Raw genomic sequence first — 19,753 nt, forward strand, 5'->3', positions numbered from 1 at the left:
TTAGACATACATTTCAGTGTGTGTGTGGGTGGGGGGGGGGGGTGTTCTTGTGCTTGTAACAGGCATTTGAGAGTCTAAGAGGTCCAGCCAGCAATTCTTTTCTCACCTTCCATAAGCTTCCCCCACTACCATCACCTCACCTGAACCTGAATCATTAGGTTTTGCTTCATTTTTATCTCTCTTTAAGGGCTTTCTACATTTACTGAACCTTCCATATATCTCCAATTTGAGAATAATTATGGACTTTGAAATCAAAAGATTTGAATTCTAGCCTTTTATTTCCCATCTTTGTTGTATTTTATAAAGAGATAAGGAGTGTGTTTGGTGGATGTGTAGTCAGGTGTTGGGGGAGGGGTGGAGTTGAGGGAGTAGAAGCAGAGAAAGGCAGAGAGAGAGAGAGAGAGAGAGAGAGAGAGAGAGAGAGAGAGAGAGGCCAGCCATGACCCTGAAGAGAGGGGTGGGGAAGGGCAATGGGAAGAGAGTGGGAGTAGCAACAAGGGGAGATCAAGAGTCAAAGAGCAAGAGGAGTCAAAGGGCAAGAGAGAGAGGAGGGGGTGAGAAGCCCCTTTTATAGTGAGTCAGGCAGGCACACTTGGCTATTGCCAGGTAACTGTGGGGAGGAGCCTAGACTAAATGGCAACAATCTTCATATTCACATCTGTCCCAGACTGATGTTATTATCTGCTAGGAGAAAAAATGTGAACTGCTTTGTAAACTGGTAGCTGTTATAATTTCAATGTATGAGATACTTTAGGAGAGAGATTCTGATGTTTGTAAATCTGGCTTCATGGTCTTATTTATTAGCAGTAGAATAATAATAATGGCCAATGTAAGATTTAAAGCTGGTGACTGTGGTTTCTGTTGGCCCTGACTAGCTCAGAGCTACTCAGCCAGCAGAGTAGAGAGGCTATATGCTGAGAGCTGGTGGCTCCTGTTTTCTTCCTCTTGCGGTAACTTAAGGCCTGTTGGCTGGCACCTCCTTGCCTCATCGCCTCCAGATCGCTACATTGTTCTCCAACCCCATCAGGCTGCACAAGGCCCAGGAGGAGCACCGAACAGTGGAAGTAGAGAAGGTCCACCTGGAGAAGAAGCTGCGTGACGAGATCAATCTTGCCAAGCAGGAAGCTCAGCGGCTGAAGGAGCTGAGGGAGGGTACCGAGAATGAGAGGAGCCGCCAAAAATATGCTGAGGAAGAGCTGGAGCAGGTAGGAGAGTCTACGGGATGCCTCGGGGGTTTCGTAAAGGGCAGAGGACCAGGGTCTGGTGGGAAAGCTTCATCTGTGAACATTTTGAAATATGGTTCAAATCTTTCTTCTGGACTTACCAGTAATATTAATGGTAAAGCTATAAAAAATGGTTTCCATAATTTTCAAAGAATGGCAGATAGCGGGGGGATAAGAGTGGTTTTCCTCCCCTCCCTTTTTCATTGAGGTATTTATATCAAGTGAACAAATCCTAAGTATTGAGCTGGTTTTTACATATGGATAGCCTGTGTAAGCACCACTCAGAAAGCTCACTTTTGCTCTTGTCAAATTTTCCTCCAAGAGTAACTATTGTCATAGCCTGCAAACCAGATTAGTTTTGCATGTTTTCAAATTTTATAAAAATGGCAGTGGGGATGGAAAGAAGGCTTAGCAGTTAAGAGATATTATGTATGCTTGGGCTACAGGTGACCTAGGGAGGAATTCTATTAGAAGCTCTACCTCTGGTTGACTAAGGGGCCAGTGTAGACAGAGGCAGAAATCACTAAGCAAGGACTCTAGGTTGCGGCTCTGTGGTTCACAGAGTCCCCTTGATAGAGTGAGAAGACTTCAGAGCCTGGTCTGTTATTTGCCATGCCATTTCTGTACATTGCCATGTGTGTCTTTGGACTCAAGTGTGGAAAGAGAGATCAAGTTTCTCTGGAAAGCTTCCAGTGTTGCAGGAAGCTTGGTTCAGTTCAAGGAAAGTGGGGGTTGGGTGTATGGGGGTGGGGGGAACCGGCCAGAGAGTGGAGGTGCAAACTCGACAGGTGTGCCTGTAGCTGGGTATAGACTCTGAATGGCTGGTGGGCATAAGCCTGGACAGCCAGCTTGGTGACTGTCAGCAGTGGGCCCTGCGGTAAGCAGAAGAATGATGCTGATCTGGGTGAGGTGGTACAGATGGGCAAATGGGGACTCACAGCTCCTGCTCCAGCATGTGCCCACGTGATGAACCATGTCTTAGCTTGTTTTCCTTCTAGTTGAGTCTGGCAGCCAGGACCTTGTAGATTTCTGGCCGGGGTAGAGTTTCATCTTAAAATGTTTTCCTAGCTCCTAGTGCTACTTGCAGCTATGCTCTTGCTCAGGAGAGCTTGGGATTTGGGGCTTCTGGGGACTGCCACGATTCTCTCATTTTGACTACAGTTGAGTTCAGTTGTTTGAGGCTATGTTCTGAAGAACTAGGCTTAAATCTACCTTTACCCTAGGCCCACTGAGCTGGCCCTTTCCACCCTCAGGCTCTCACACTCTGCTTCTCCCCAACCCACGTTTTTAAGTAAGAAGAGATCCATAAGTCAAATGATCGTATATATAAAACAACATTAAAGAAGTGAAAATTAAAATCACAATGACATACCATTACAGCTACCAGAATGTCTAAAGTTAAAATATAAAGGTCAGGGATAGGTACAACCCTTGTAGGAAACAATTTAACTTTTTCCTACCCTCTTTCTCTATCCAGTGCTGTAGATCACACTTGGCTTTTATACATTAGCAAATACTCTACGACTGAACCATATTCAGAACCTTGTTTGATGGTTTCTACTGAAGCTAATAAGTAAATGCTTTATTACTATATACCCAACAGAAATGAGCCAAGACTGGCTGTTTGGCCAGTATAAGCTAATGTGCTAGCAAAGAGTGTTCTGGAGAGAAAAAGTCTCCATTTGCATTTTCTTGTCACTATTGACAGTGTGATCTTAAGTAGGCTGTTTTCTTCTCTGTGCTTACTTCCTTGTATGTGAAATTCAGGGGGAAATCTTTGTCATTTCTTCTTATTGCAAGAGCTGTGAAGCAGGAGTGGACTCTAGAGGTGTGGAGCATTGTGCAGAGGTGTTGGGGAGGATGTTAACACTGACAGACAGACTCACACTCTCACGTCCTCTCAGGTTCGGGAGGCTTTGAGGAAAGCAGAGAAGGAGCTGGAATCACACAGCTCCTGGTATGCTCCTGAGGCCCTGCAGAAGTGGCTGCAGCTGACACATGAGGTGGAGGTGCAGTACTACAACATCAAGAAGCAAAATGCAGAGAGGCAGCTGCTGGTGGCCAAGGAGGGGGTGAGGCCTGCTCTCCTGTGGGCTCCCTTCTCTCTCTCCTCCCCGCTCTCTTCTGTCTATGTGCCCCTCCCACCATTCTTCTCTACTTTACCCTGTCCTCCCTTTGAGGGAAGAGAGAAATGGGCAGTGGACTCTGTTTCTTTTTCTAACATACACTGCTTAACGATTACTGAAGTGTTTGGAGGAGAGACTGAGGGTCTAGGCTGCTCTGTTCTGTCTTCCGGGTGTGATAAGGCAAATAGGAGGGGGTAGAAAAGCTGAAGCAGCTCTCCTGCTGGAAAAGGCTTCCAAGAGAACAGAGGTACTTTGCGGGTTTGACTAAGACTGGAACCTTTTTCTTGCACTTCTTCACAGGTTCCTGAGGTCTGCCCACTTCCTCCCCTTACCTTACTTCTCACTTCACTCCTTCCCTCTTTCTCTTCCTTCTTCTTGTGAAACTTAAGTTGTGTTAGGAGGATGGGGACCCAGCCATGGGAAGGCTTCATTTCTTCCAACCATGAACCTGTACTCTCTTTATGTTGGGGACTTCATCTTGGCAGGCTGAGAAAATAAAAAAGAAGAGAAACACGCTTTTTGGTACCTTCCATGTGGCCCACAGCTCGTCCCTGGATGACGTGGATCATAAAATCTTAACTGCTAAGTAAGTAGCACCAGTTATCAGCTCCAGCAATGCTAATGCCATCCTTAGAGATTGAGGTTATGTGAGGTCTCCTAACCCCAACCCCATTTCCTCACAATAGAGTGACAGCCTTCCCATGGTCTCCTTCCCAAGCCCTGGTCAAGCTTCCACTTTGTTCTTAAGTGTATAACTTGTGGTTTTATTCATACATGCTCCTCCTACTCCAGTTTGTTCCTCTCAGAAGTGATCTTGTTCTTACCGGGGCTGCCACATGGTCCACACCTGCAGTTCTTTCTTCTGTCTTCAGGCAGGCACTGAGTGAGGTGACAGCAGCCCTGAGGGAGCGCCTGCACCGGTGGCAGCAGATCGAGATCCTCTGTGGTTTCCAGATTGTCAATAACCCTGGCATCCACTCCTTGGTGGCCGCGCTCAACATAGATCCCAGCTGGATGGGCAGTACCCGCCCTAACCCTGCCCACTTCATCATGACTGACGATGTGGATGACATGGATGAGGAGATCGTGTCGCCCTTGTCCATGCAGTGTAGGTGACTTCTTTGTAGGGGTGAGCGAAGTAGCCTTTGGTGGGCAAGATGAGGCATCTACTGCCTCTGCTGTACTTAAACAGCAGTTGGGGAAGATCACTAGGAAAGACGTAGCACATTCATTGGTTAATAAAACAATTCACATTAAGATATTTCTTTTTTTCACTTTTCTTTTTTTATTGGATATTTTCTTTACTTATATTTCAAACGTTATCCCCTTTCCCGGTTTCCTCTTTGGAATCTCCCTATCCCTTTCCCCATCTTCTGCCTCTATGAGAATGTTCCCCCACCCACCCACTCCCTCCCATTTCCCTGTCCTGGCATTCCCCTACACAGAAGCATTGAGCCTTCACAGGGCCAAGGACCAAGAAATTTCTTTATAGCTGTCCTTTTGGTGGTTTCTCCTTGCTATATATATGCCTTCTCTGTCCTGTATCTGTGTGTCTCTTTCTTTACTCTGTTTTTCTGTTTAGCTCTTCTTTCTTCCCTGTACTACCTACTTTTATTTTAAAAAAATCTTTAGAGACTTTTTATTTATAGTATAAAATAATATTAATTTGGACTATTGGTGCTTATTTATTTTCACTTTATGTTTCTTATTCTTAATTACTAAAGCAGGTGAATAGAATGATGTCTCTTTTCCTTGCCTTTCTGCGTGAGAACTTCATATAGTAGCAGTCCTTTAAAGTGTTCCATCCCTAAAGTCTCTGAGCTGGGAGGCATTCTCGCTCAGGAGAGAACCCCTGTACAAGTATGTCTAGATGTCCACTGAACCTGGACTCCCCTACTCCCATCACTCCTCTGGTTCTTTCTTATTTTCCCTAAGGTGATGAGACCCTAATAGAACAGAGCCAAGGGGACAGCATTCTGTGGGAATGCTTTAGTGATTCCCTTCTGTTCCATGGCTGAATTGTTATTTGGATAGGAGATTATTTTAGCTAAGTAAATTAGGATATCTATGGTAAAGGTGTTATGTTGGTCCTATACCTTACCAGTGCAGAGGGGATTACAGAGCTGGTTTAGGGTCTCAATTTTAGGAGCCCAGTATATTCTCCTGCCTGCCCTGAAGGTCAGATTCTTTAATCAGGCTGAATAGTCAGACAAAAGTTTATTTGTAAATGTCCTTTTTAATGGCCTGAGCCTGGAATTTGCAGTATAGTCCAGGCTAACTTGAACTTGTGACAATTCTCCTACTTCTCACCCAACCACGTTTTAGGATTATAGACACATAGGACCATCTAAATTTTTTCAGTAGTACTTTGCCCCTGGCCAAGCCTCTTTATCTTTTTGATCTGATATCTTTCTGGTTTGGTTTTTTGAGACAGGGATCTCACTATGTCACTCTGGCTGGTCTGACTTTCTCTTTAGCCCTGGCTGGCTAGAACTTTATGTATACCCTGCTGGCCTCAAACTCCGAGATCTAGCTGTCCCTGCCTCCCACATGCTGGAATTAAAGGTGCGTGCCGGGGTTGGGGATTTAGCTCAGTGGTAGAGCGCTTGCCTAGCAAGCGCAAGGCCCTGGTTTCGGTCCCCAGCTCCGAAAAAAAAAAAAAAAAAGAAAAAAAAATAATAAAGGTGTGTGCCACCATGCCTGCCTTGATCTGACATCTTGCTAGATCTTTAGTCAAAGGCCTGACAAGGTTCGGATCACTAATAGATGAATCTGGATCCTAACTTATTGATTTAAAGGCTCCTGTGCTCTCTAGGTTAGGAAGAAGCTTTATTAGCTACTCATTCCTGTCCCAGACCTCGCTCTATCCCATTGATAAACAGGCCAAAACCCTTCATAAATCAGATTCTCTTCTCCTTTTGGCCTGGCTGTTACCCTAGATGCTGCCTGGCTGATGGGGCGTAGGTTCAGTGACCGCTCTCTCTGCTCTGCATCCGCCGGCTCGGATGATCAGTCCCTCTGGAAATACCCGGGTTTGAGGAGCCCCTTTGGGGCTTTTGTTTTTCCGACTTTTGGAACTAAACCAACACTCCTATCCAATGGGCCCCTTCTGTTGCCTGCCTCACACCCCTGCCTGCTCCCTCTTCCCCCTCAGCACTGTCCTTACTAACCGAAGGGAGGGGTTCGGGGGTGAGAAGAATCAGCCTGTTCAGCTGAGAGCTGGAGAGAAAACATCCACGGAGACTGATAGCCTGGGCCTTTCCCTTCCGCCCAGTCACGAGAATGTCCTGTGGTAGCAGACCTTCCTCCTGCTGCGCTGGGAGGGAAAGCAAGGGAAAGAACTTTCCTCTTTTTTTCTTTTTCATGTTTCTTCCCTTTTCTCCCCATTTCTACTTTTTTCCCCTCTTCTTTCCTTCCTATTATGGGCTTCTTTCTCTTCAAGCCTTTCATGCTTTGAAAGCTACCAGCTGTTCAAGCCCTGCTGCCTGCCTCCCTCACCGTGGGGTTGTGTTCTCTCCAGAGCTCGGCCTGAGACAGCTCTGCCACCCTAGTAACCTCTGACTTTCTCTAGCTTTTAAGGAATAAGTGTCCTTTTGTTTTTTAAGTTGGACCTGGGATTGAGCCTAGAAACATTCTCTGGCACATCCCTAGGTTACCTGGTGCCCAAGTCAGGGTGATAATTACCCTACAAGAGCCTGGTGTGCAGGATCCAGGTCACTTTGTTTATGTACACATCAGAGGAAACCTGGAAAGGGGGAAAGCATGACTAGTAGTCTCGCAGCAGCTGAATGGTATTTCTTTCTTTCTTTCTTTCTTTTTTCTTGGTTATCTTAAAAAAATTATATTTATTTGAAATTATATGCATATGCATGTATGCTAACTTTGGGTTTGTGCACATGAATGCAGGACTCACGGGGACCAGAAGAGGGTATTGGGTCCTGTGCTTAAAGTGGGTGCTAGGAACTGAGTTTGCATTCTCTGCAAGAGCAGAGCACACCACTAGTACATGGGACCATCTCCAGCCTCTTCCTGTGAACCTTTAAAAATGTGGTTAAAATATTTATTAAGTACAATGACCTCTATGGGTATTTTGGAGGAACTACTTAAGAAGTCTTAGAACAGCCCCTCAGGATTTTACAAATATAGATTAAAATGAGAATGCCACAGCTAGAAATAGAAAGGCTTGGGTTCAAATTCTAGTGTTTTGTGTTCCAAAGTTCAAGGTTAGTTCATAAAAATTTTCCTCTTTCTTCATCTCTTGGACTTTTTGTTTATTTTTCTAAACATAGTCTTACTGCATAGCTTAGCCTAGCCTGTAGCTCACCCTAGTGAGTTTCTAACTCCAAAGTCTCCTTCCTCAGTCTGTCAGGTGCTGAGATTGCAGTTATGTCCTATCACACCCAGCTCAGAACATTTTAATAAGTATCTTCTGTGTTATTAAAATCTTTTTATAAGTATTACTTTTAATATCTCTGTCATCTGCCAGAAAATAGATATATTCTCATTTTTTCATCCTTCCTTTATGCATGCTTCCATGCAATAAATAATGATCCAATGAACATGTTTGTGTACAAGTCCTTGTCTGTGTTGTGAATTATTTTCTGAGGTTGGCTAAGAAGTAAAGGCTGGTTCTTGGTGCTCTCCCGGACCTTGCTCCTAGTCCCTATCCTCAACTGTCCTGCCTGTGTCTTCCCACTAACTGCCTTGCAACTTCCCTTTATAGTGACATTGGCCTTATGTCTCCTTTTACTGAAGTTGCCACTAAAATTGCCCTGGGCACCATATCTACAATTCCCATCCTTTCAGGTCCCATAGGGGGAGGTCTCTGGGAGGCGGTGTCCTTTTCTCTGGATTGGGTATCACAGGTCCAGAGAGGTGTCTCGCAGGCATTTCTTTATGGGTACCTGCTTGCCTGCACCCGCCTCTGGTGCCCAGTCCTTACATTCTCTTTGCTCTCCTTGCAGCCCCCAGCCTGCAGAGCAGTGTCCGGCAGCGCCTGACGGAGCCACAGCATGGCCTGGGATCTCAGAGGTTGGTAGAGGGCGAGGCTGGCCACTTCTTGACAAGCCGGGTATCTCTACGGCGAATGCGTAGCCTTTCATCTGGACAGTCTTTCACTTCTGAAGGCCACGGGACCAGCCCTCCATCTGCCTCTGCTTCTTCTTCCTGCTCCTCTTCCACCACCTCCATCGCCACCACCTCCACTACCACCACCACCACCACCATCAACACCGTCCATGTTCACCCTGTTTATTATCACCACAGCACTTCCTATTTCCTCCAGATGGATCCCTACCCTGACCCAACCCCTTCTGACAACATCGCTGTGATGTCTGGGCATTCAGAGAGCTTGGGGTATCAGCTGTCTCTCTTCTCTTTTCTTCCTTCCCTTCCTACTGCTTTTACCCTGGCCTCTGCCTGCTGCCTGCTGCTGCTTGTTGACCTCTGGGAGGTGTGGTGGGGAATCTTTCCCTGTCCTTTTCCTTCCTCAATTCAGAAGATTCCTTATCAAGGTCAGCTTAATTTCCTACACCTGTCTTCCCTTTGCTGTTTGGGGTTTTCTCTAAAAATGAGTAACAGTCCTCTTCCCTCATGATCCTATATCACTTGTTTAAATTGTGCACTTTAAAATCAGCCATCTCATTTCCTTTACTCCTTGAACAATTATACTCTGAGCAGGGCACTTCTGAATATGGGGATTCATAGATGATAAGATGCAGTCCCAGTCACCATGATCTACAGTTTTGTTTGCGAAAGGCACACAAATAAACTCCAACAACTTCATAAGTGCTCTGGGGTACTGAGGAAGGAGGAATGACTAACAGTGTGTATCCAGGTGGAATGCTTTACCAAAGAGATGACATTTGTGGTGAGGCTCTGCATAGAGAAAGAAAAGGGTGTTCTAGCTTGAGGAAATATTTCATGCAGAGGAGTGGATGTATAAGAACACATTCTATATTTGTAGTGAAAACACTGCATATGTGTTGGGCAGAAGGAGTGGCAGACTAGGGCAGAAGGATGCAAAGGTCAGAAAGGCTTTGACCTCTATTGTTTTAGAAATGGACCAACATAAAAGGGTTTCTGAATGAAAGCAAATTGGCTCTATTTCCATTTTAGAGGACTTGGGGGGGGGGTAATTACAAGTGTTTGCTGCTAAGCTTGATGACCTGAGTTTGAACCCAAGAACTCACATGGCAGAAGGAAAAAGCCAACTCCTGGATGTTGCCCTTTGACCTCTGCATCTGTGCCATGTGCATGTGTGAACATACAAAATAAGTGTAATAAAATAAGAATTAAAATCTTTCCATTTTAGAAATATCATTTTAGTGGCCTGTTTGCAGGAAGGAAAGGAAGACTAAGGAATTTGAGACATTGTAATATACCACTTGGGGAGGTACTGAGGCTTTGGCTTGGGAAGGTGATTCACTTATAACTGGCCACAAGGTACAGAAAGAAGAATCTTGTTTGTCACCTGGATGTCTAGCTTGACTGAGTACAGCCTTCATGGAATTACAGTACAAGAGAAGGAATACAGACTTGGAAATTTGGGACAAGAAAAGCAGGAATTTAAATAAATACTTACTTGTTAAAGTGGGCAGTGAAGGCTCCGACTGGGTCATTTTCCTCAGGCTGCAGAGATACTTAGGACAGAGCATAGACTCTTGACTTTTCATTCAAGATGTTTTGTTCTTCAGTGAGGTCTCAGTAAGTGACCTAGAAAAGAGCTGGAAGTTTCTCCTCAGTCTGATCTGGTAGCTCATTGACTTTCCCTGCTAATATTATCAGAATGTTAGGTGAGGATCAAAGGTCAATCTTGTATGGGATAAGCTTACGACCAAGAGGGAACTCGCCTTTGAAAGGAGCTCTCATCCATGAAACTGTGACTATGCTCTGTCCTGGTTTCCGAGCTGCAGTCTTCTTACTCTATTGATTTATTTTGACTCAACCTCATCTCGCTATCTGTGCTTCATGAACCTTTTTGATGGTTATCTTTGAGAGATGCTCCTTTTGCTTCCACAGAGAGACTGTCCTTACTAGGACTATTAGCAGAGTTGCCCACATTCACTCTCATCCTCATTTTCATCTGCAAGTGTGGGAAGAGACACTGCTCCTCCCAGTACTTATGGAGAGGACTGGGAGGTTCGGAGAAGCTAAGGGTTGCTGGGATTCCATGCTCTGAGGCCTAAGCCCAGGACAGTGGGGAGGAAGGGTGGGTAGTACCTGCATTCACCTGGCCTGTTCACTGCTTAATTTTCTTTTGCACCATGCACCAGAGGATCATCTCTAAAGGCAAACAGGCTCTCTAGTAAGGTTAGTAGTTTGGGATGGGAGTTCAAGGCAGCTTAGCCTTGGGGAGGGATAGCTCTGGCCTAAAAGGTCTCAGAAGTTCAGGGAGGGAAGGTGAGCATACCTTAATGGGAGTTTCCCCTCTTATATCTACTAAGGCTCTCTCCTAGGTCCTTATCTTTCTATGGGATTCTTAGTTTTTAATTGATAAGGGAGGAATGGAAGGATAAAAATCAAGAACGAGTTTAGGACTGTGGGTCAGAAAAAGCAAGGCTGGGAATCCAAGCATTTGTATATCTTTTCCTTGGTGTATAAAGGTAGACATTCCTAGGATCTCACTCCCTCCTCAGTTTAAAAAGGCAGCCATTGTTAGCGTGGATTCTGGGAATGTCTTAGAACTGTCTTAGAGGTGTGTGTTTATGTGGAGGATTGTTATGTGCTAAGAGAAACAAGGATACTTTTTAAATGTTTAAGGTGTAGACTTGGCTGGCCTCAACTTGCTCTGTAGCTAAGGATAATCTTGACTTTATGCTCCCTCCGTCTCTACTTCCCAATTGTGGGGAGTATATGTGTGTGGTCCACACCCAGCCTTGGGTTCGAGGCAGTTCTCTGTCTTAGCCCCCAAGTACTAGAATTACAGTTATGCACTTGGTAAAGACACATTAAGGTGGAAGCAAGCACTAGTGTCAGATATATGAGGACAGGTAGGAGCCTGAATATTTATAGACAATGAGTTGTGTGGCTGAAACAGTATTTTTAGTGGTAGAGTTGGAGCTAGCATTGTCTCCCTTCAACCATCAAGCCCCTGGAAGGTCAACTGGCTGTGGATTTGCTTCTAGTTAGCTGTTTCCTGAGAAAGAAACCTGTGATAGCCATGAGCCAACCCCTTACTTTTAGATGTTTCAGGAGGCCTGTGCCCTTCCTAACCTTGACCCTTGGCTTTCTTATCTGGTCCTGTGTATTTTCTCCTATTGTAACTTAGATTATTTATATCTTTTCTTTGGCCTTCCACTCTGCCTCTTTTTGGGCTCTCAGGCCTCTGAGAGAGTGAAGGAGAGTTTAAGATTGATAGGGGACCCTAATAATCACCTTTGTTGTAAAGGAAGGAGCAAAAGCATTTGGGGTGGGTTTATGGACTTCCTAGGCTCAGCTAAGCCCTTAAAAGGCTTTAAGTCCCTGAACTAGACTCTGTGTGTGTCCAGTGTATGGCATGATTCCATAATTCAGACCTGCAAAGAAAGCCTCTTGTTACTGGCCTTCACATTGGCCTTCCAGGTTGGCTGGGTTCCTTGCCTCTACTTCTACAACACTTTGCGGTTTTGCAAGTGTTTTGTTAAGATTTTGTTCCTCCAAACAGTCTTTTAAATAACTAGTTTAAACCATCCTTGTTGGGCAAAAATTGTGGCTTAGCAAAGTTATATGACTTATCTAAGATCACACAGAAGAGTTCTTCTCACCCCTGTACCTAAAGGCCAATGTTCTATCTTCCTATGCCTCTCTACAGTCTCCCTGTCAGCACAGCTCTGAAACAAACCCCACACTTCCCTTTTTTGATTTTAATTCTGCAGAACTTCTCCATGTCCACCTATAAATTCTGTGAGAGGGTAGGAAGAGGCAACATCTTGGCCTTTGGGATAAATGAGGGGATTGTTTGCAGGACTGTTCTAATGTCTCTTCCCCAGCCTTGGTCAGGCCTGCTGACTGCATGTTCTGTTCTTTGGATCCTGACCCAGACTGCATGTGTCCCAAGTGTGATAGAGTAAGTTGGGGGAGAAAGGCATGGAAAACGTGATTAGGAGCAACATGCAGCTTTTACGGTAGCTTAGGGTTGAGTCCTAAGAAACTTTGGCAGTCATGGGAAGGCAGATTATTGAAGAGGATGCCTATGGAATTTGAGCCTACGGGTTATATCAGTGTAGCACCTAGGAATTCAGCAGGAATCAGGCTCAGCCATTGCAAAGCTATTTGCCTGACGATGATGCTATTTAATGACATTTGTTTTTGTTTCTTTTTGTTTGTCTCTTCTCATTATTGTTCCCTTTCTCCTGTTTCAACCCACTTTTCTTCCTCCATAAACCTACTTTCCTTCTTTTCTTCTTCTACCTGTTCCCGTTTCCTAATCCTGGCCCCTCTCTTACCCTGTCCTGATGATTTACTCAACTTTCATTACTCATTCCTCTTCCCCCACCCCACCCCTCATTTTCCCTGCTATCTGTTTCTTTCTCTTCATTTTTCTGCCTATTTTTGCCTTCTCAACATTTTCCCTCTTCTTCTGCTCCTTTTCCCATTTTCCTGTATTCTATGTTCCCTTTTCTTCTTTGTCCTATATCTACAGGGATTTGACCCATTCCGATTCGGAGTCCTCCCTCCACACGAGTGACCGCCAGCGTGTGGCCCCCAAGCCTCCTCAGATGGGCCGTGCTGCAGATGAGGCTCTCAATGCCACGTCTTCCAATGGTAGCCATCGGCTGATTGAGGGGGTCCATCCAGGATCTCTGGTGGAGAAACTGCCTGACAGCCCTGCTCTGGCCAAGAAGACAATCCTGGCGCTGAACCATGGCCTAGATAAGGCCCACAGCCTGATGGAGCTGAACCCCTCAGTCCCACCTGGTGGCTCCCCACTTTTGGATTCTTCCCATTCTCATAGCCCCAGCTCCCCAGACCCAGACACACCATCTCCAGTTGGGGACAGCCGAGCCCTGCAGGGTAGCTGAAACACACGAATTCCCCACTTGGCTGGCAAGAAGGCTATGGCTGAGGAGGATAATGGCTCTATTGGTGAGGAGACAGACTCTAGTCCAGGCAGGAAGAAGTTTCCCCTCAAAATTTTTAAGAAGCCTCTTAAGAAGTAGGCAGAATAGGGTGGTAGTATTGACACAGCCTGTCCTTCCCTGGGGCTTCTGCCTTCACTTCCCTTCCTTTTTTTGAGATATCTGGCCCCTAGAGTGGGCCATGGAGGGGCTGGCCCAAGGGCCTGGGCACTGTACATACCTGCCCTGCTCATCCTTGGTCCTTCATCATTATTTATTAACTGACCGCCATGGCCTGCCTGCCCTGAAATCCTTCCAACCACGGGCTGCTGCTGTCACATCCTCTCCACTTCAGTGCATGTCTTAGTTGCTGTTCCCTCAATCCCACTCCACTTTTGGGGTCCAGCTTCTGTCTCTGCTGTCCCAGTTTAGAGGTTTGGTTTTTGTTTCTGTCTCCTGCTTTCAGGCTCCTCTCTCCCATTACTCCCCCATGTTCCTAGCAGTTGTGGGGAAGATAGGAGGAGTAACTTCTGACACCTGTACCTCAGATCTATTCATACTGCTCACAATCATTCTGCTTACCCCAGACTGGGCCAAGGTCCTAATCTCTGGGGATTGTTCTATGGAAGGTGGTGGACCGGAGGGAACCTCACCCTGGAGCTCATTTGGATCTCCAGGGCTCCATTCAGACAGTGGAACCAACTCCCAGGGAACAGATCAGCAGAGTTTCGAAGAGAGACCAGGCTTGTGACTGTGGGAAAGACTTCTCTGAGTTGGAGGATGAGTAGATGCCAAAGCTGTGGGCTCCGAGGCAGTTGCCATTTCCCTCTTGCCCTGCCCACATCTGCCTTCCTCTTACCTCTGCTCCCCTATATTGTAGGAGTGGGTCTCTTAAGAGGTGCTGCCCTGAAGCTCCTCAAGCATCAGTACTCCTGGGGCTCAGGACAACTGGCTCCCCTGGCTATGGGAGCCACAGTCATGACACGGGGCTCTTGTGGAGCCCTAGACAAGGATGTTGTATCTGAACCAAAAGACAAACGGTTTTAAAGTAAAAAAATAAAAACAAAAGAAATAAATCTCCTGAATTTCCCAAGTGCCTGCACAGCATCCTCCCCTTGTCAGACTCCATTTTCGTGTACTGCATAGCCTGGGCCACAGGCTCCAAACAGACACAGTTGGTTTGGGGAAGGGGTGGAGAAGGAAGATGGTATATGTGCGTGAAGCTGCTGTGTGACCACTTCTCCCCCCTGACGCCTCCCCTCTTCCAGACAACTCTCTCCTTTACCTGGTTTTGCTATGGCTGTAAAGATATTTTCCCTCTGCCCCATTCTGTCATGCCTTTACCCTGAGTTCCTAATTTGGGCCTGGGTTGGGTGCAGCTGGGGCTGGTCTTAGGTGGGTGCTAGGCTCTAGACTGCCTCGGTGCCCCCTGGACACCCTCACATGGGTTTTTCTGTGTTATTTTCATAAGATTCTTTGAAGTCCAATAAAGCATGTAGGAGATTTTAACCTCTGCTGGCTGTGACTCTTACTGTGTCCCTGTGGCTTACCAAACAGGATAAAGAGGTTAGTGAACTAGCTCAGTGGGTTAGGCACTTGGCATCAAAGCATCGCAGGCTAGAGTTTCCTCCCTGACACCCACGTGGTGGAAGGAGAGAACCAACTCTGAAAGTTGTCCTCTAATTTCCACGCATGTGCTGTGCTGTGAATGCATGAGGAGGGGTACAAAAAATACATTTTCTTTTCTCCCAGCCCACCCCCCCCACAAGTTTTCTCTGTGTAGACTGGGCTGTTGTGGTAAATAGAATTGGGAGTTTCTACCCCACCCGAGATCATTTAGTTCCCACATAAAAGACACAAAACCTATAGATTTATAATAGCCTTGAAAGCACTAGAGCTGGACAAATATCAAGCCTCTAAGCTATTTTGTCTACTTCCCTATCAATAACCCCTAGTTTTTGGTTTTTTTTTTTTTTTTTTTGGTTCTTTTTTTTTGGAGCTGGGGACCGAACCCAGGGCCTTGCGCTTCCTAGGTAAGCGCTCTACCACTGAGCTAAATCCCCAGCCCCAATAACCCCTAGTTTTAATTCGCCACATTCTGACTGGGCTGCTCTTACTCCAGTAGGACAGCCCTCATTGGAATCTGCCTCAGATTCCAAGCCCAGGGAATGGAAGCTCCACCTACCTCTCTCCCTCCAGCTATAGGCTGTAGGCATCTTTATGTAACCAGTCGTTTTAAATTGAGGAACAGGGTTACATATCATCGCTTGGTGTACGTGAGGATCTAAGGCAGAGACCAGGAAGAGGAAAGAGCAGAGAGGTGAAGAGGGAGGACACCACGGGATAAGGGACTGTGAGAACTGGAAGTGAGGGCTGGACCATCAGAGTGAGAGTGGCCAAGGCCGAGCATGGCAAGTTATAGCTAGGGGTTATTGGCAGGGTTTCCTTATCCCCGAGGGAATCAGACCTTAAATACATAGCCCAGCCTAAATAAATCAGTGTTTTGAGAAACATAAAAGGGGCAGGCTGTGGTGGTGCACACCTTTAATCCCAAGACTTGTGAGACAGAGGTAGATGGAGCTCTGTGTTTGAGGCCAGCCTGGCCTACAGAGTGAGTTCCAGAACAGTCAGGGCTACACAGAGAAACTCTGTCTTAGAAAGAAAAAACAAAACAAAACCAACAAGAATCACTAACAACAAAAGTATAAAAGGGATAAACAGACTATTCTTTATTTGCCAAGAGTGAATAAAACTCCAGTGTACATACCTGGAAGCTCTCTGCTGGAGAGATACCTAATACAGAATTCCTAGGTAAATTTGAGTTTTAGGTGAAAACTTTAGTATGATCATGTCTTATATAATATTTGGCATTCAGTTTTATTAAATAAACTTGACAGTCCTTTTTTTATATTTTTTTTAAGTTTTAAGTTTTTTAAGTATCCCAAGCTGGCCTTGAACTCATCATACAGATGAATCTGCCCTTGTATAATGCTACTCTACCCACTTGACAATACTAGTTTTGAACCATCTTAAAAGGAAAAAAAGAACACATTACATGCCTGTGTGTACCATAGCCTTTGTGTAGAAGTCAAAAGACAACTTGTGGGAGTTGGTTCTTTCCTGTGTGGATCCTGGGGGTTGAACTCTAACTGTCAAGCTTAGTGGTAAGTTTACCACCATCCCAATGACTCTGCCTTTTTTTTTTTAAGCATACAGTCCTTGAATAAAATACTGAGGTTTATATTGGCATATTCACCATCAATAGCATGCCTTTGATTTTATTCACCCCCTCCTCTCAACTGCATTCATTCTTAGGTCCATAAACCTATCATCTTGGTTTCTCTGCATTTCAAAAGAAATGAGGAAACAATTGGTAAAGGGAAATGGATTTATTCATAGTTTTTTCACTGGGGAGAAAAATAACTCAGTCTTTTTCTCTAGCATGCTAATAACCTTTACAGTTTATAGAAAACTGGACAAAGGCATGAAGGTATGCAGTTTTGTCTGTAAGACAGTTTAACATGCCTTTTCTGGGTGTTGGAGGAGATCATTATCTTTAGATAGCCTGCATTGGCTCAGTTGTCAGCAGTTTTCTGTTAGCATGGAGAGATAAGCATCTCTCTTTTAATTTAGAATATTTCTGAATTTTGCCAGGGTCCCAGCCCATTCTCAAGTTTGGAGTCACTGCCAAAGAGGATCACTCGACTTGACTAAAGTTCAAATTGCGGGTCTGTATTAAGCAGGCCAGGGACTGCCTGGTAAGAAACACTTCTCAGGGGTTGGGGATTTAGCTCAGTGGTAGAGCGCTTGCCTAGGAAGCGCAAGGCCCTGGGTTCGGTCCCCAGCTCCGAAAAAAAGAAGCAAAAAAAAAAAAAAAAAAAAGAAAGAAAGAAAAGAAACACTTCTCATAGAGCAGCCTTGAACGCACATTACATGGAGTTTTTAAAGACAAAGAACACAGAAAAGCTACATACTGATTGGCAGTTGCAGGGGGAAGCAAGCACTTTAACAAGAGCCAAGAATATGCAGTTAGCTGGAGCATTTTGACCCTGAGAACAGGGTTGGGTGCTTTTCAATGGGACTTTTCAGGGAGGAGGGAGAAACCAAAGATGGCGTCATCAGAGATAAAATGGAGAAACTTTTACCCTATTACACTCTTCCTCTTTCCAAATAGTGTCTCCACCCCCCCATTTTTTTAGTTTTATTATTTTTACTTTTTCATACAATATATCTGGACCACAGTTGCCCCTCTCTCCATTCTTCCTACTCTCCCCACAACTCCCCTCTCCCCCATCCACTCCATTTCCCTTCAGAAAAGAGTACACTTTCCAGGAATATCAAGCATAACAAGATTCAGTAAGACTAGGCACAAACCCACATACCAAGGTTGTGCAAGGCAACCCAGTAGCAGGAAAAGGATCAGAAGAGCAGATGAGTCAGATACTCTCCCACTGCTAGGAGTCTCATAGACAACAACCTAACAAACATAACATACCTGCAGAGGACCCAGCACAGACCCTTGCAGGGTTCACGATTGCTGTTTCAGTCTCTGTGAGTCCCTATGAAGCCTGCTTAGTTGGTTCAGTGAGCCATGTTCTCCTGGTGTCCCCCTGGCTCCTACAATTCTTTCTTTAAGCTCTGAAGGGAGAGATCCTATGGAGATCTCCAGTTTGGGCTCTCTTTCTCTGTTTAATATTTGGCTATGGGTTTTTACATTTGCTCTCATCAACTGCAGAAGGAATCCTCTCTGATGATGACTGGGCTAGGCACTGATCTAGATTTTTGGCAGCTGGCCCAATTTTTTGTTTGTTTGTTTGTTTGTTTTAGGTCTAGGTTCCACATTAGAAAAAAATTGCAGTATTTGTCTCTATGAGCTTGATTTATTATGATAATCTCCAGTTCCATTTTCTAGCAAATGTTATAATTTTTCCCTAACATCTGAATAACAATTGTGTACACATTTATTTTTCCCACTGGATAACCCTGACCCTCTAGCTTCATGTAGGCTTTCCTATGATATGTCAGTTATAAGTGGAGATGGACACCTTCTGGAGGGTACAAGAAACAAATGAAAAGTTTTAGCAAAAGAATGCCACATACATTATTTTATGAAGATAAATTTGTATGACCCAAATTAGTTTTTGTACCTGTCTTGGATAGGTTTAAAACAGGACTTTCACTACTTTCATTTTTTTCACCTAGCCTTTCCCCCGCTTTTATTAAAAATGGGTTTACCCCTTCACATAGCATATCCTGAATATATTTTCCCTTCTCTCTTTTGAATTTCTCCACATCTGGTCCCCCTGCCTCCCTCTTTCTTTCTTTTTCTTTTTCTTTCTTTCTTTCTTTTTTTGTCTCTTATTAGAAAACAAACAGTCTTCTAAGAGATAATAATAAAAGAAAAGAAAACTAGCACATCGGTATTGAACAAAAGCAACAGAAAGAAAGAGCCAAAGAGAAAGAACAAGAGTCAGAGATTCACTTGTTCACACACTCTGGAATCCCTTATATAAAAACACTAAACTGAAAGCCAGGGAGGCCCTGGACATACGGTCTCAATCTCTTGAATTCATATGAGCTTAGAGGACCTTGATTCTTTGTTGTCCTCCATCCCCTTATCTTTCTTCTTCCTCTTCTGAGGGGCCCCCTGAGTCATTAGGGAAGGGATTTGATGGAGACATCCCTTAGGACTGAGTATTCGAAGGTGTCCTGGTCTGTGTGTAATGTCTGGCTGTTTTCGCCTATTAATGTGTTTGGTTACCAATGCCATACCATCTCAAGGCAACAACTACCTTATTGCTGATCCTATCTCTACCACCATCCACAAATCTGCAAATGGATTGTGGTTCTTCTTAAGAGTTTCGCAGTACGGGGCTGGGGATTTAGCTCAGTGGTAGAGCGCTTACCTAGGAAGCGCAAGGCCCTGGGTTCGGTCCCCAGCTCCGAAAAAAAGAACCAAAAAAAAAAAAAAAAAAAAAAAAAAAAAAAAAAAAAAGAGTTTCGCAGTACCCCTATAAGGTAAGGCTAAGGTCCAAATACCTTTGGTCTAGTCCAACTCTTTAAATCAGGAATGCAGACCTAAGGGCCCTGGGCTTCCTATCTGCTGCTTATTTGCAGGTTGTAGGCTTTAATGCAAACAAGAAGAAAATCTTGGGGTTGCCATAATGTAAAGTAGCAATAGAAAAGGAGAGAGAGGGAGGGAGAGAGAGAGAGAGAGAGAGAGAGAGAGAGAGAGAGAGAGAGAGAGAGAGAGAGGGAGGGAGGGAGGGAGGGAGGGAGGGAGGGGGAGGGAGGGAGGGAGGGGGGGGAGGGAGGGAAGGGGAGGGAGAGAGAGAGAGAGAGAGAGAGAGAGAGAGAGAGAGAGAGA

The 19,753-nt window shown here is 45.0% G+C and overlaps 1 protein-coding gene across 9 annotated transcripts in view; it reads left to right on the forward strand.

Moving 5' to 3' along the window:
- Positions 1 to 14,899, forward strand: part of Stim1 (stromal interaction molecule 1) — a 162,588-nt gene extending 147,689 nt beyond the window's left edge. For 2 of the 9 annotated variants that reach the window (NM_001108496.3, NM_001443413.1), the window contains 6 exon segments: positions 1,028 to 1,205; positions 3,128 to 3,295; positions 3,835 to 3,935; positions 4,222 to 4,457; positions 8,314 to 8,380; positions 12,972 to 14,899. In NM_001108496.3, the coding sequence (NP_001101966.2) occupies positions 1,028 to 1,205; positions 3,128 to 3,295; positions 3,835 to 3,935; positions 4,222 to 4,457; positions 8,314 to 8,380; positions 12,972 to 13,488 (1,267 nt within the window). In that variant the 3' untranslated portion in view covers positions 13,489 to 14,899. 9 annotated transcript variants of the gene reach the window in all.
- Positions 14,900 to 19,753: the final 4,854 nt, after the last annotated feature.

Source organism: Rattus norvegicus, chromosome 1, assembly GCF_021556685.1.
Source record: "Rattus norvegicus strain SHRSP/BbbUtx chromosome 1, alternate assembly SHRSP_T2T, whole genome shotgun sequence".
In the NCBI taxonomy this organism is placed as follows: Eukaryota; Metazoa; Chordata; class Mammalia; order Rodentia; family Muridae; genus Rattus; species Rattus norvegicus.